The sequence below is a fragment of the Chaetodon auriga genome, chromosome 16 (assembly GCF_051107435.1).
Source record: "Chaetodon auriga isolate fChaAug3 chromosome 16, fChaAug3.hap1, whole genome shotgun sequence".
NCBI classification, from domain to species: Eukaryota; Metazoa; Chordata; class Actinopteri; order Chaetodontiformes; family Chaetodontidae; genus Chaetodon; species Chaetodon auriga.
The window spans coordinates 2,744,249-2,758,532 of record NC_135089.1 but is presented as its reverse complement, the minus strand read 5'-3'; the positions used below and the strand labels follow the sequence as shown (position 1 = coordinate 2,758,532).

At 42.9% G+C, this 14,284-nt stretch overlaps 1 protein-coding gene across 1 annotated transcript; it reads right to left on the bottom strand.

Annotated features, from left to right (window-relative positions):
• Positions 1 to 7,147: 7,147 nt before the first annotated feature.
• On the bottom strand, positions 7,148 to 14,066 carry LOC143334490 (uncharacterized). The gene is made up of 6 exons (XM_076753310.1): positions 13,680 to 14,066; positions 10,593 to 12,550; positions 9,811 to 9,904; positions 9,537 to 9,586; positions 8,999 to 9,067; positions 7,148 to 8,820 (listed from the first exon to the last, which is right to left on the bottom strand). The coding sequence occupies exons 2-5, from the start codon at positions 12,546 to 12,548 to the stop codon at positions 9,026 to 9,028; spliced, it is 2,142 nt and encodes a 713-aa protein (XP_076609425.1). The 5' UTR covers positions 12,549 to 12,550; positions 13,680 to 14,066; the 3' UTR covers positions 7,148 to 8,820; positions 8,999 to 9,025.
• Positions 14,067 to 14,284: the final 218 nt, after the last annotated feature.

The following is a 14,284-nucleotide window of genomic DNA, read 5'->3' as shown; positions in this document are numbered from 1 at the left end:
GTCAATTTTTGACCTTTTGGAAAATATCCATTTTTTTAAATACCATTTAATTACCAATACTCAAGTCTGGACAGAAAATCTGAATCCACAGGTAGAAGCCCGTACGTTAAGATAACAGAAACAGGAGGAAGCATTTGTTCCAATGGCCCATTATTTCAAAAACCCAATAGTCTGAAAAATGTCTGATTAAACTGAGAGCCCATTAATCTGCCAGCCTGAAAACAAACTGCCATCACGCTGAAGGTCCACTGCTCAAACACTCTGGTATCACAAGCTTGCGTACATAACTAAAGTACTTAATTTAATGCAAAGTTTTTGTGTCTAAACCAAATGGCGACCATTTTTAACACTGTTTATTATTGTTACGATGATAACAAAGCTTAACTGAATTACCTTTCTTCCATGGCATAATGCACGTAGATATTAAGGTCAGAAAAAAATCTCCACGGTGTGTCGGTTTTTGGAACACTGCTGTGGACAGAGGCAGCAGAAAAATGCATTTCAGCCAGGAGATGAGCTATGAGATACAAGATGACTTCTTAGCTAGCAGCAGAGTTTCAGCAATAACAAGTGCGTCTGGCACTTGTTATTGCATCAAAGCTAGCTTACGAGGAAACAACCACCACTCTCTAACACAACTGTACAATTTCAAGTAGTATTTTCTGTAGTTCCAACAACTCCAACAGAGAGATTAATTCCCCCTTAAGCTGACTGGATCACATCAACTTGAGTCACATTCTCACAGTTAATCTTTAATTAATATCACATCAATAAATTAAATGTATAAATGTAACACTTTTTTAAAAGAACTTCAGTATTTGGATGAGGACACTCATGAAAAATAAAGTGTCACATAAAGTAGGTCACAACTCTTATTACAGCGTGTCAGATACATATTTAATCAGCATCTAAGTACCTCATTACAGTTTGTGTTGTGTGACTACAGACCGCTGGAAGTCTTTCCCTGTGTTTTATTTAATTATGTCTGATGTGTTGTGCTGTTTTAGGGTTTCAGATAATACATGAAACACCACAGGAAGAAACATTGTGTGTAGTTATTCCACCAGGACGTCTCTCAGTTCACAAAGGGTGAAAATAGGCAATCAGAAAGGGAGCTGGACTCTTGTTCTCTGAGACTTTGAAGTGTGAAACAGCTGTGAGGTAGAAAGAGCTGAAGCCAGATTCTCATTTCATTTGGTTAAACTGCAGATTTCAAGCCAAGAGATTGACTCTTATTAAGAAGTTCACTCCTGCTTCAGCATTTTGATAGAAAAACACCGATCACTTTGCATATTAGATCAAGCTTTCCTGTATGTCGGTCACATAATTATGCCCCAATAAACTCACAATGCCCCACGAAGCTGTAAAACCACTGAGGCATGTTTCTGGCTCGGCTGTAATGAGCAGCGTCTGCCTCAAAAACCTTGCTGGAAGCTGAATTACATAACACTCCCACCTAGATAGACCAAAATCTGATATGTTACAGATAAAAAAATATCCATACATCAACAGTAGATCAGCCCAGCTGAGGCGAAAAACCCTTACAGAGGAAATAAATTCAACCTGACTGCAGACGTGCACATCTCGCAGCATTTTTATGGCCTGAGAAGAAAGAGACGGGGAAAATTAGACTTTGCAATCCCAGTCCAACAAAACAAACTCAGTCTGCCTGAATATAAAGGAACCAAAGGGGGAGAAAACAGGCAAATGCAGCTGAGCTGGAGAGCAAATCATCAGGCAACACTTCATGTTCAGCATAGCAATTAAAGCTGAGCGCTGCACTCACTGATCCCAGTGTTTCTCCCAGCACCATGTTTACATATTCACTACGAGCGAGGAGGCAGAGGAGAGAGTCTGCCGTTAAGATCTGTCAAAGGAATGACGTGGCATGTAAGCATTTTAGGAAATAAAAAGTGGTTAGGGCGAAATCACTCCAAGTTTCCTGTTATCTCACAAACACCAATCGTCTCTTTAACAACTAAAAAGAGTATAGTTTTCACCTTGATACTTTATGACTTTTCATAATTTGATGAGAATTGCTTAAAAACCAGATTCTGAGCTGATTTCAGAAGTCTGAAATTACACATTACTTATGTTTGAGGTATCGAGTACGGTGGCCCTGAGAGTTCAAGGCACTGCACCTTGAGAAAAAACAAGCCAATTAAAAAAACATCAAAACCAATCTGACAAAGCATGAGCAGCATTTAGATAAAATACTGCAAAGACAGAGTAGAATTACCACCTCGATGTTTTATGCCTCTGCCAACCAGTCACATCGCAGTTTACATCCACGCCTGTCCAGAATCTCATGATCTACATAGTCAAGACTTTGAAGAAATTTAAGAAAAGGTGTATGTTTTAGGTGAAATGGTAGATATTGTTATATTAATATGTTTGATTTCAGTGAATAATGGCCAGTGAGAAACATCCTGTCTTCACTTAGAGACTATTTTTCCAGAGGACTACAGAGGACTGATAGAGAGCTTCATCACATGGAGCAGCGACAATCACATGAAGATCAATATCAGCACAACCAATCAGCTTAAGGTGGACTACAGAAGACCTGTACAATCAGTACAGTTTCAAGGTGGACACCCAAGATAAGTGTCACCAATTCAGTATCTGACCAAAGGTGAAAGGTGGTCACAATGTGACCTTCTGTTCTTGAGTTATGGTGTTGAGTAATGGCCAGAAAAGTGCTTTTGTAGAGCGTTATGATGTCACAGTGAAGTTGACCTTTTGGATATAAATGTTATCACTTCCTCATTCTATCCTGTGAGACCTTTGTGTGAAATTTTGTCATAATTGGTGCATGATTTGTTGTGACAGATGTAATGAAATTCCCTCAAAGTGTTGACATATCATGTTCACAAGAATGGGATGGACACATACAGATGGACGAATGGACAACCCGAAAACATATGACCTGAAACCAGCCACATCTGCCACCAGCACGAAGGCATGAACACACAACCCAATACAGAAACACATACTAAATGAATTTGTGACCAAGTAGAGTGAACAAAATGTAGAATCTCAATGTTCAAGCGTTGAGATTCTCCTGACCTCCAGAAATGGAGGACGAGCTCATTATCGCCATCTGTGGGCAGGTGGAGCTCAATGTCTTTCAATGTCTTTACTGTGCAGAAACAGACCAAGGAAGGCTTGTGGAAAAACCATAAGACTGCTATTCTCCTAAATATGACAATACAGCAAATCATCAACACAACCAAAGACTAACCAGTCAGGACTTGGACGTCTTCTGTTAGATGACTGACCACATCTCCTTATCCAGTGTGAAGTTAAACCAAAATATTATTACTAGCGGTACACTCAGGGGTTGGAGACGATGCCAGAATATGGTGTTACTTTGGAAGTACTGTAGTTCTGCAAGGATAACTCATGATCTGAAAGGTAACACCAAAATCAAGTACAAATACACGACTGAAACCACCAATAATTCCCAAAAGGACAATAGCCAAATTCTGATCTGACTCAACCTTAGTTACTGACGTTCACAACAGTTTATTCAATGACACTTTAACATGGTGAACATCTGGAAACAAGGTCAAATTCTTCATTTAAACCTGAATATACCCAAAATTTATATGGTCATCAGGCTCTTTAGTATCATAAGATAACTCTTGTGTAATACTACAAGTATGCAGTGCAGTAACAGTAAATATATGTTGTGAAGGCTGTGATAAGGTCAAATATTCCAGGCTTCAACATCCAAAAAACACAAACTCCTCAAATGAGTTTTCATTTTCTTGTAAAATTCAAATTGCTTCGACCTTTCTTCCCGTCCACGTCTCAGCAGCACCGCTGAAACAGCAAGAGGCCCTAAATTATGATGATGTCTGTGAACTCACAAACAAGACAGACAATTTGATCTCAACAGCCTCGACATGTACATACATTATTTATATTACCAAAGAAAACACAGAGCGGAAAACTGCGAGCTATCTTCATGTGCGACTTGTGTCAGTTTCAGCGGTTTGTGCTGAGCCACCTGCTGAAGCAGCAGAGCTGCGCTGCAGAGATAGCGAGAAGGATTGTGATCAGAAGAGCCCGTAGGTCCTAAAAGCTGAGATAAGCCTGCAGCCTGAGCGAGGGATGGCGACGGTAAAGAGGCAGGCATTGAGGACTGAGCATAAGAACGATAAGGAAAACGGTGAAAGGAGAACAATAAAAAGGAACCAAAGGCAAAGCAATGAAAGAAGATAAATAGAAACTGAGAGAGGAGGCTTCATCTGTGGCTGCAGGCATAAACACTGTACTGAGACGTGTCCATTTCAGCCACAAAATAAAGCCAAACAGACAGCACAACAAGGACAGAATTACAGCCCTGACAGTCCACAGCCGTGCTCGCTAAAATGCCAACATGCTCACAATGACAATGCTATCATGCTAATATTTAACAGGTGTAATGTTTACCATCTCAGTTTTTTGCCATTTAGACCAAAATATTGGACAAATGTATGTTTCATGTACATGAAGTGGTCTTTTTTTTTTTTCCTTTACCAAGTGACCGTGATATAAGTGGGACAATGCGCTTGAGGTGTCCATAATCAGGAATGAATGGACTCTTCAGAGGCAACTGAATTTGCAGCTTTGCACTGACTTTGTATACAATCATGCCACATGAAAAACGTTTGGTCTAAACACACTCTAACGACAATTAACTGACCATCTGATCCCAGTTTGCATCAGTTTCCTAGTGAGCATGATTCCTCTGAACGACAGACCATCAGAACAAATGTCCGAGGTCACCTTCCTTTTAAACAAATGATTCTCTCAATCTTTTATTAAACAATCGAACTGATCTTCAGCTGTAGTGAGAAGCACCAGCCGCTGTGACCTGCACACACACTGCATTAAAACGATGCCATGGTAACAGCATCCTCATCCTCGCTCAGTCTCCAGCTGCAAGGCTATTCCAGTTCAACAAGGCAGAGCAGGGAGGTGACAAACACTTTCCACATGACAAGCCCAGCTCGGTTTGTTTCTGGCTCTCTGAATCTCAAGTTAACTTGACCCTCATGTACACCTGTGGCTGCACAACAGAGCAGCACAATTTTTGGATTTGTGTCCGTTTGGAAATCAAGTTAAGAGTCCTTCAAAAAGATCTGTTCATTTGGGATTCAAACATCACTGGCAGGTCAACATGACAGCCTGATAATGACGTGACGAAGGGCTGTAAAATGCTTCCAGAGATAGACTCTGTCACTATGACAAATGTGTTAGAACAGATTTCCATCAAAGTGGGTTTGTGACTCAAAAAGAAGAGCTCAGTGTGACAGTCTCTGTTGACTCAAAGTCCCCCAATTTTAACTGTTCTGGATTAGTGATGCAGCAGCAGCAGCACACTGCCCACATACTCAGCTGCTCCGAGGTGATAACAAAAACAACTAAAGCACAACTGAAATTAAAGAGCTTTTTTGTCTCTACTACAGCTCCATAAATCACATCTGAGGCAAGAAACGGACCAAACAAACCAAAAGAGATATCCTGAACTACAGTGATAGATTCACATCTTATTCAGTGTTTACTGTCTGCGGTCCCTTTTGGTCCTTTTTCAGTTTAACCAGTATATACAACTACTTTTTTTCTCTCTAAATGTTCACATTTTCTCCAATTCCACTTTCCACATTCGTTCTGACTGTAACTGCACCATAAACGCACCAACACACAAACGCTTGCTAATCGTAGCATGACTTGTACTAGCCCATAACAATATCTGAAAAAGAACATCTTGGCAAAATTCACTTTCTAAAACGGTTTCCTACAGCCCAAAACACCAGACATTTAAAACATGACATATAATTTACGATTAGAGGACTGTGGCCCAAGCTAACATTTCACCACTAGCATGCTAGCTAATAAACGAGTGTCGCCGCCATTTCTGCGGCTCTCAGCGGGAAAAAAAACTTTTCAAAACGCGAAAAAAAAATATTTCTACGTTCACTATACTCTTGTAGTTGATCTAAAATTATCTCTCAGCATTAGCTTACAAACTATAGCAACTTTCAAGGAAGTTCTGAGTCATTACGAACCTGAAATACAGAAAAACGTTGAGACGCCGCTTACCTTCGTTGGTGTCCTGAGACCTGCTGCGCATGCGCACCACACTGCTGGTCCCACACTGCCACACTGCTACTTCATGACTTTGGTGAAAAACCGGATTTCGCACGTAACGAGTAAAGAGAGTATTTTCCAAAAGTAAAAGGAAATACAAATACTGTCTCAAATCATTAAACACACTAAAACCAAGTAATTCTGCTAATTTTTGAAATTAATTAAATAATTCATGATAAACATCAACATCATTGATTAAGGAGGCGGGATCAAGACATTCAATTTTCGTGTTGTTCATTGGGAATTTGCTGGGTATGCTTGCTGTTCATTTCATTGGTATATTGTATTTTTGAGTTTTATTTTCCCCTGAGTTTTATTACCTGTTCTTACTTCAGTCCCTGCTGCAACACCTGTTTCCCCTCTGAGCATCAATAAAGGCTCTTCTTACATACTGTTCATGTGTGGACCTAGGGTGCACATGTATGTAACATATCACAGATCTTGAAGACAATTATTCACATCAAAGCCTGTTTATGCTGAAAAAGAAAATGTGCATTACATATTCTGAGCTAATATGAGACTTAGAAGTAATACAAAGGCAGTTTTTGGCCCGGGACGGAACAGGCTGATGGAAAATCCCAAAACTCAGTCACATGTGACCTTATGTTAACAATCGTGTTCCTCTGACACCAATAACAAACATGCTGCATCAGTCAGGACTGCATCTCAAAGAAACACTTCTGGAATCTTGTTTCATGTAAGTGAAGGTTTTCATTTTTCTCTGGGTAAAGTAATTCTGCTGTAAAATAAGTCAAACTGCACTGGAAACAAACACCGCTATCACAAAAACCCCTTCAGGTATTTGGTGACTTGCCAAATCACAGACACACTTGGTTCCTTGCAGCGAGAACATTTTGTTCCTGTGTAGGAGCAATAACGATCGAGGATCCCCAATTCTGCACAAACAACATTTATATAGGAGAGCTTTGCAAAACAAACACAGAAAGAAGTTCACAGCAAAAGTCAGCGAGTCTAAATCAGTTTTTCCATTACAGGAGAAAGACATGGGTTCAGTTTTATTGATTTTATTAAATAACATTAATCATCTTTTTAATTCTCAAATATTAGAAAGTGCAGGCATGAAAACAATCTCCCCACAATTTACTTAAAATCCTCCATTTTGAACAGTTAATGCTTTAACTGTCTGTCATCCGTCCATCAGCACAGGGAACTGAAACACAGGAGCTCGTACAAACATGGATCTTTAAAGCTGCACCAGGCGACTTCAGCTCGACACAGTGACGACACGTTTAACATATCAAAGGGTCAGTTCACCAAAAACACAGAAACATCTGTGGAGCAGATTCTGTCACCACAAACCTGCTTAAGAAATCACAGACTGACGTTCTTTCTAACTACAGAACTTCATTCAGAATCATCACATTTTTACATTTTCTTCAGGATCAAAGAAATCCATCAACAGCTGTCTGTGCATGCTTGTGTTCACCATGGACAGGAAGTGCTAATAGCTAATTTGGCATACTTTCCATTGTGCTAATTTGCCAGAAGCGCCTGTGGCAGCATTACACTTCCTGCTTACTCCCCTCAAAGCCCAAAAATGATGAGAACTGCAGGTTCAAAGAGATATTCAGATGTTTGTCTGTCACTTAATTGGGTGTCAGCTGACTTAATGTTTCAGCCTTTATAACATCATTAAACTGAGTCACAGCACTTGTGTTTGAGTGCTTTCATTGAACCGACCCTTTAACTAAACTTACATAACAGAAGAATTTACCAGCTCGGCGACTGAACACTGACATCTGCTTCTTCTTCTGGACATTTTGTTCTGTTTGTCAATCTTAAGTTTCACCTCCTGTGAGCAGAGGAGCATCCAAACCTGACACCAGGAGCGTCTTTGCTAAATTATGGTGAATGTACAGTTTGTGGTCTCTTCAGAAGGGGGTGGGATGTTCTCTGTCGCAGCCACACTTTGTGTTTTAAACAGGAATCCCTTGTTGTTATATGCAAATCTTGCTTAGTGCAGCTTTATATTAAATTTTAAATAATTTAGGTAAAAAGGGAAGAACGAAAGTCTACAAACAGACATAAATAACAACTAAGAGTAAAATTATACTATAAAGTGCATGGTAGCAAACATCGACTGTGCATGCAACTTGACGAAAATAAATTATGTCGGTTAGATGAAGCGCTAACAGTGATAGAAAAGTAGTACAAAAACTGTAAAAAGAAAAGAAGTGGCCTTTTATAAAGATATCATATTCTATACAACAAATCAATAAAGCATTTAAACTCTAATATAATAATTACGCTCAAATAATAAACTGTTTGTGACGCGGCTAGTCCAAGAGCGGGTCGTCAGGAAGAGGAATAAATAGCCATACACACTTCCAAGCACGCACACACGCGCGCACACACACACACACACACACACAGACACACAGACACACCTTAGAAACAGAACAGAAACACATCTTATAAAAATCTTGAAGTGGCCCCTGGATGATCTGCCTTTAATGACGAGTGAAATCTGACCAGAAGGTTTTCCTCCTGCTTGAGCACACGCGCACACACACACACACACACACACACACACACACACACACACACACACACGCACACACATGCACACACACACGCACACTGGTTTTAATTAGTGTTATAAAACTGCAGAGGTGAAATCAGGCAGATCACGTCGCACCCTGAGGAGATCTGTGGATCATTCTGTAAAAACAATCACATTAAAGATGACCACATGTATTTCTGGACAGAAAGTCGTTTCATTCTTCTTCTTTTATAAGTTTCCTAATTACAAGCGAGCTGCAACTTGTTGATCAATTGATTGATTGTTCTACAAACCCGTGACTACAATAACACTTGTGTAAGGAGAAATATTATTTACCTCCAATGCCTCCGAAAGCCTTTGGCGTCATCTCTTGTGTTGTCTGGTTCCGCTTGTGAACAGTTTGTTCTGTTAGACACAAACAAACATCAGCTGGAAACGAACAAACGCACCAAACTGGTTTATCCAGGGCAGGATCAAGTAGATCTGATCAGATAAATGCACATACGCAACTTAAAAGGGATGTTTGGAGCAAATACTGTATGTAGATACTGTGTTTTACCTTTGTTGGCAGTATTAAGATTTAGGGGGTCAAACCAGCCCAAGACCAAAATGGACAGAGATGTCCACATACTTTTGGCCACATAGCACACTTAGTCTCTGTCATTTGAGACTTCTTCTATGCTAAATTCATTATTATCAATAAATATCAGGGTTATTTTAAATGTGCTGCTGCTGCTGCTGCTGCTCTCACTATAAAAACACAAAGTACTGCATGTGCATACTGACAGTACACAGGATGAAGTGTTTGGAGCCTAAAGGTTACACTGGCGACCCCTAGAGGCCTCGCAGCTCCTCACACTTCATGTCTGTTTACCTTGTGCTCTGGACATCTGATGGAGAAGTTGTCTTCGTTCAACACACATCCTGAAAAACACACACGAAAGTTTCCGTCATTTCAGGCCGAGCGACACCGACGGCCTTCCCACGCCAGCGACTCGAGCTCTCGCCTTCTGACAGATCCGCCATTTAAACATCACTTCACAGCGAACGCAGGCAGGCGAGCAGTTCAGCTCTGAACATATTTCCAGACTTTGTAAACAGGGACCGCTCAGTCCGCTGCAGAGGACGGGACGGACGTCATACTGTACCTGACTGAATGGCACATCTGTAGTGATAGTTTCTGGGACACCCCTTCTGAAAACAGCCCATTATTGCACCTGTTTGTTGGCACGCCGAACACACCTGAAAACACAAGGAGACGGTGAGACAGACAGCAGACATGGCGTCCCTTCTTCATCGTCTTTGATCTCTGTGCGTCATGCAGAATCACTGTCGTGCATCTGAACACACGGCTCAGTCGTCCTCACGCTCGTCCAATGCAGCGATTTAGCTTTTGGTCCCTGTTTTGTGTACAAATGCGTTTAAAACTTCCATCCTAAGTTCAGCTGAAGGTAACAGGAGACATCTGCCGTCTGAAGGAGTCAAATCAGAGCCAAAGGCTTGAAATTAACTGCGTGTCTGTGTGAATGAAGTGTGAGGAGCTGTGTGGCCTCTGGGGGTCACTAGTGTAACCAAATACTTCATCCTGCGTACTGTGTTAGGATGCACATGTAGTACTGTGTACTACATTTACTTTTGTACTGATGTGATTATTTCACACTGCTGATGCCTCATGTTACAGGAAGTGCTTTGAAATGTCCAGTTTAGACAACGTCCTCATTTCATATCCAGAGTTTTAGCCATTTTCTTTAAGCAGAATCACACATTAAACCTGATGTTCAGAGCATTGATCAGCGTCAGTACATCAGACAAAACTCAGACAAAAGAGTAAAACATGAACTTCAGTGACTCTTTCTTTTTTTTTTTTCCTGACTGAGTCGGTGGCTCAGTCCTAAAGTTGCTTAAAAACACCTTGTTCTGTGTCACTCACGGTTTCCTGTGCGAGCCGGGCCGCCTCCTCCAGCCCGTACAGCCTCCCCCTGACCAGGAAGACCCCGGCGGACCAGATACCGCAGTCCTCGTGGATCCAGCACTCGTGCAGACGGAGAGGCACCTTTGGGAGAGAGTGGTTGTTGCTCTCGAGCAAACCTTTGACCGCAGAGCGGTCGTAACCATCTCGACCGTCACCTGAGCAGTTCAGCGAATGGCTTTTGACAAGTCCAGGTGAATGTTCCTCCTCTTTCTGCTCTGTCCTGCAGTTCTGGTCCTGGCAGTCCACCGAGGGGCCGGCGGGATGGTAGGGGCCGTGAAGGTCTCCGAGGCCCATGGCGTTGGCGGTCTGACCGCACAGGCAGCACAGCAGCGTGGCCTGACACCTGCTCTCCGAGCTGAACCGGCCCAGCTGGAAGCAGGAAGTATTGGGAACGAACCCCGACAGGGACCTGCAGGCGGTCTGCTGCTGCCCTCCTCTGCTGCTCCTCACCGTCGCCTCCTCCTCCTGGTAGTTGACCACGGTGCACGTCCTCCTCTCCATGTGAACAAAGGGGCAGAAGCTGCCTGATTTCTTCTCCTTCTTCTCCTCTTTGACATTTGCATATTTAAGCTTGATTTCTGGCTCTCTGGGAGGAAACTGAGCAGAAAGTCTCATCTGTGTTCGCCGTTTCCTCTTCCGCCTCACGACAGTTTTTGTCTTTGCTGACTTGTTCCCTTGAAGTTGCTCCGGCGGTGGTTTCTGCTCTGTTCTTCTTAACTTTTTGGTCTTCCGGATGGTGAGGGGCTTCTTTCGTTTACGGTTGATGTTTTTCGTGCAGGGCGCTTTGCTGCGAGGCTGCTGCTCGCGCGTCTCTTGCTGCGGCGACTTCCTGTCCGTCCGAACGTCGACACCGGACTCCTCCGAGTTACTGCTCGCTCTCTGCGGCACGTTTGGCTGCAAGACTGACTCGTCTGCGTCCGAGCTGGACAGCCTCACCGCGTACTCCATCACGTCATCGGAGTCACAGCTCTCGTTGTAGATGCCCACGGCGTCATTTTTGGCTCGTCTCCTCAGACTGTGGCGAGACGTGCTGCAGGTGAACTGAGGTACTTCAGACACGGGCTTCCTGATCCTGGTACTTCGTCGTACTTCTCGCCGCGGAGCTTTTCCATCCTCACTCTGAGTTTCTCGCTCCAGACTCTTCTTACAAGGAAACGTGTTGCTTTTCTTCTTTTCATTAGTGACGGAAACTTCGATGACGTCGCTGTCGTCGCTCGAAATATCCACCGGAGACTCGGCGGGGTTTCCGTAAACGGCGCTTAGGTCCGACAGGAGGACTATGGGTCTGGTGTGATGTACGGGAATGTCCACTGAGCTGTCCGAGGAGTCTTCCGAGTACGAGCTGTCGGGACTGGGTGAGCTCAGAGGCTGAGGTAGGTGATAGCAGCCTCTGCCTTCATCCAGAGAGGACACGGCCGGGGACAGCGGCTCCACGATGTGCCTCACGCTGTCTTGGATGAAAGGACTGCACAAGAGCGGCTCCTTCGCCGAGGAAACCAGGAAAATAACATCAGAGCCGCTGTCGCTCTCCTCTCCACCGCTGCTTTCAGGAACCGGACCGCCGCTCTGGTCGGGCCCGTAGAACCCCGGATGCCACAGGTTGCCGTGAACTCCGTCGCGGTACAGGTCCAGCGATGAATTCATGTAGTTCCCTAAAGCCTCCGGGCGCTGCTCCATGTCTCTGCAGTGGACGGGCGCGCCGGGCTCGGGGTGCAGGGAGCTGTAGGAGGACGAGGCTCTGGATCTGAACGGGGAGCTGATCTCTGTGCTGCAGCTCGGGAGGCGTCTGTGGTACCACTCGGGCTTCTTCGCCAGGTCCATGGCTTCAGTGTGGCTGCGGGTCAGGGGGGTGACTGAGAAGCCCTTTGACAGGTCCATGGCCATGAGAGGAGGATCCTGAGAGGACACTTCCATCACTGCAAAACACACATGAACATGACCGTTAAAGAGGAGCCAACAGTGACGTGTTCAAACGTCCAAAACCTGAAGAGTTTTAGCTGCAGTCCATTAAAATTCTGTCGTTTGAGAAGTTGAAACCACAGAATATTTTCACTATTTCTGCTTGAAAATTGACCAGAACGAATGATTCTGAAAACAGCTGCAGGTTATTTTCCTGTTAGCAGCTAATCAATGAATAAACTGATCATTTCAGCTCTACTCAGGAGAAAGAAGCCAAACTGACAGAGACGCAGTCATGTTGTTTCTGCTTGTTTTTAATCTTTTACACACAAATGAACCAGAACGCTGAAACGATTCGTCCATTAATTGATTGACAAAAAACAATCTATTGATCTATTTATTTAATGATGTGCAATCCAACTCATTTGATGGTTTCAGCTTCTCAACAGACGACGACGCTTTTCAGTCACAATTCACAGTAAAACTGATTTTTTACCAAAACAAAACATGTGTAGATCTCACTTTGGCCTCGGGGAAGACATTTATAGACGATATTTATAATTGATTAATCTGAAACCTAATCAGCAGATTGATCAATAATGAAAATAACTATTATTTTCCGGCCTGAACTTCAGTTTTTTAGCTGCCACTGGAGATGAAGACAATCTGCTGTAAACATACATTTACTTATTTCATATAATGTACTGTAATACTCCTAAAAAATACTACTATACAAAATAGAAAAGGAACCCAGTTTAAAAAAAAAAAAAACTGAACGGCAGGTTTTCAAATTAAAATATTAAAATACTTAACAAATGTTGATATATTTTAATGAGATGTTAACAGGATCTCAGCCTGCTGTGCAGCTGCAACATAAAGACAAATAAACAAAAACAAATATTCTATTGAGTTTTATGAGCAGATACTCAACATTTACGTCTATATTCTCAATAATATTCAGTTCATAAAAAAACTGGACGTTAACAGTAAACGTTAACAGGAAGGCCGCGTCAGTATCCATCCATGCGTGCTGTGAAGGTAATGTCACCTACCTGTAAGCAATTACCTGCTGTGCTCTACCGTTAGCTCTAACTCACAACAAGTGCTGAATCTGAGCGTTAAAGTTAGCTCTGCCGGTGGTCTTACCCCTAAGGTGGCGGCGGTTTGGATGGGCGACCCCGGTCCTGTCGCTGCGGGCTTTTAGGATGACACTTTCCCTCAGACACGTCGGGTAGCGGGGTTAGCTAACACACCTCTCCAGGCCCATCATCAGGACTGGATGTAAACAAAAGCAGCCCGAGTTCATGCTAGCTGGCTAGCTAACGTTAGCCCGCTATGCTAGTTCTCAATGTAGACGACACGCGACGGAAACGGCTGATAAACATGTTTGCTAAATAGCTGCTAGCAGGTTAATTCCACACCCCCCTCGCTACTGTTTGTATTTTAAAGTTGTCATCATGGAGACCTTCTTCCTCCAGCGTCAAGTCAAACTGAAACAAGCAGGACGACACAGGAAGAGAACGACGTCCTTTCATAGTAAAAGCTTCAAGAGTTTCAAAGATGGCGGCTTGAGTGTTTTACTAATTATACGCCGTTAAAGAAGCCACATTTAACACGAGCTGAAGTCAGTGGAGCAAAAGTATTTTTTTAGAATCAAGTAAAAGTCCTGCATTTAAAATCATACTTAGGTAAAAGCACAAAATTAAATAAGCAAATACTATCAAAGTAAAAGTCCTCGTTCTGCAGTAAAA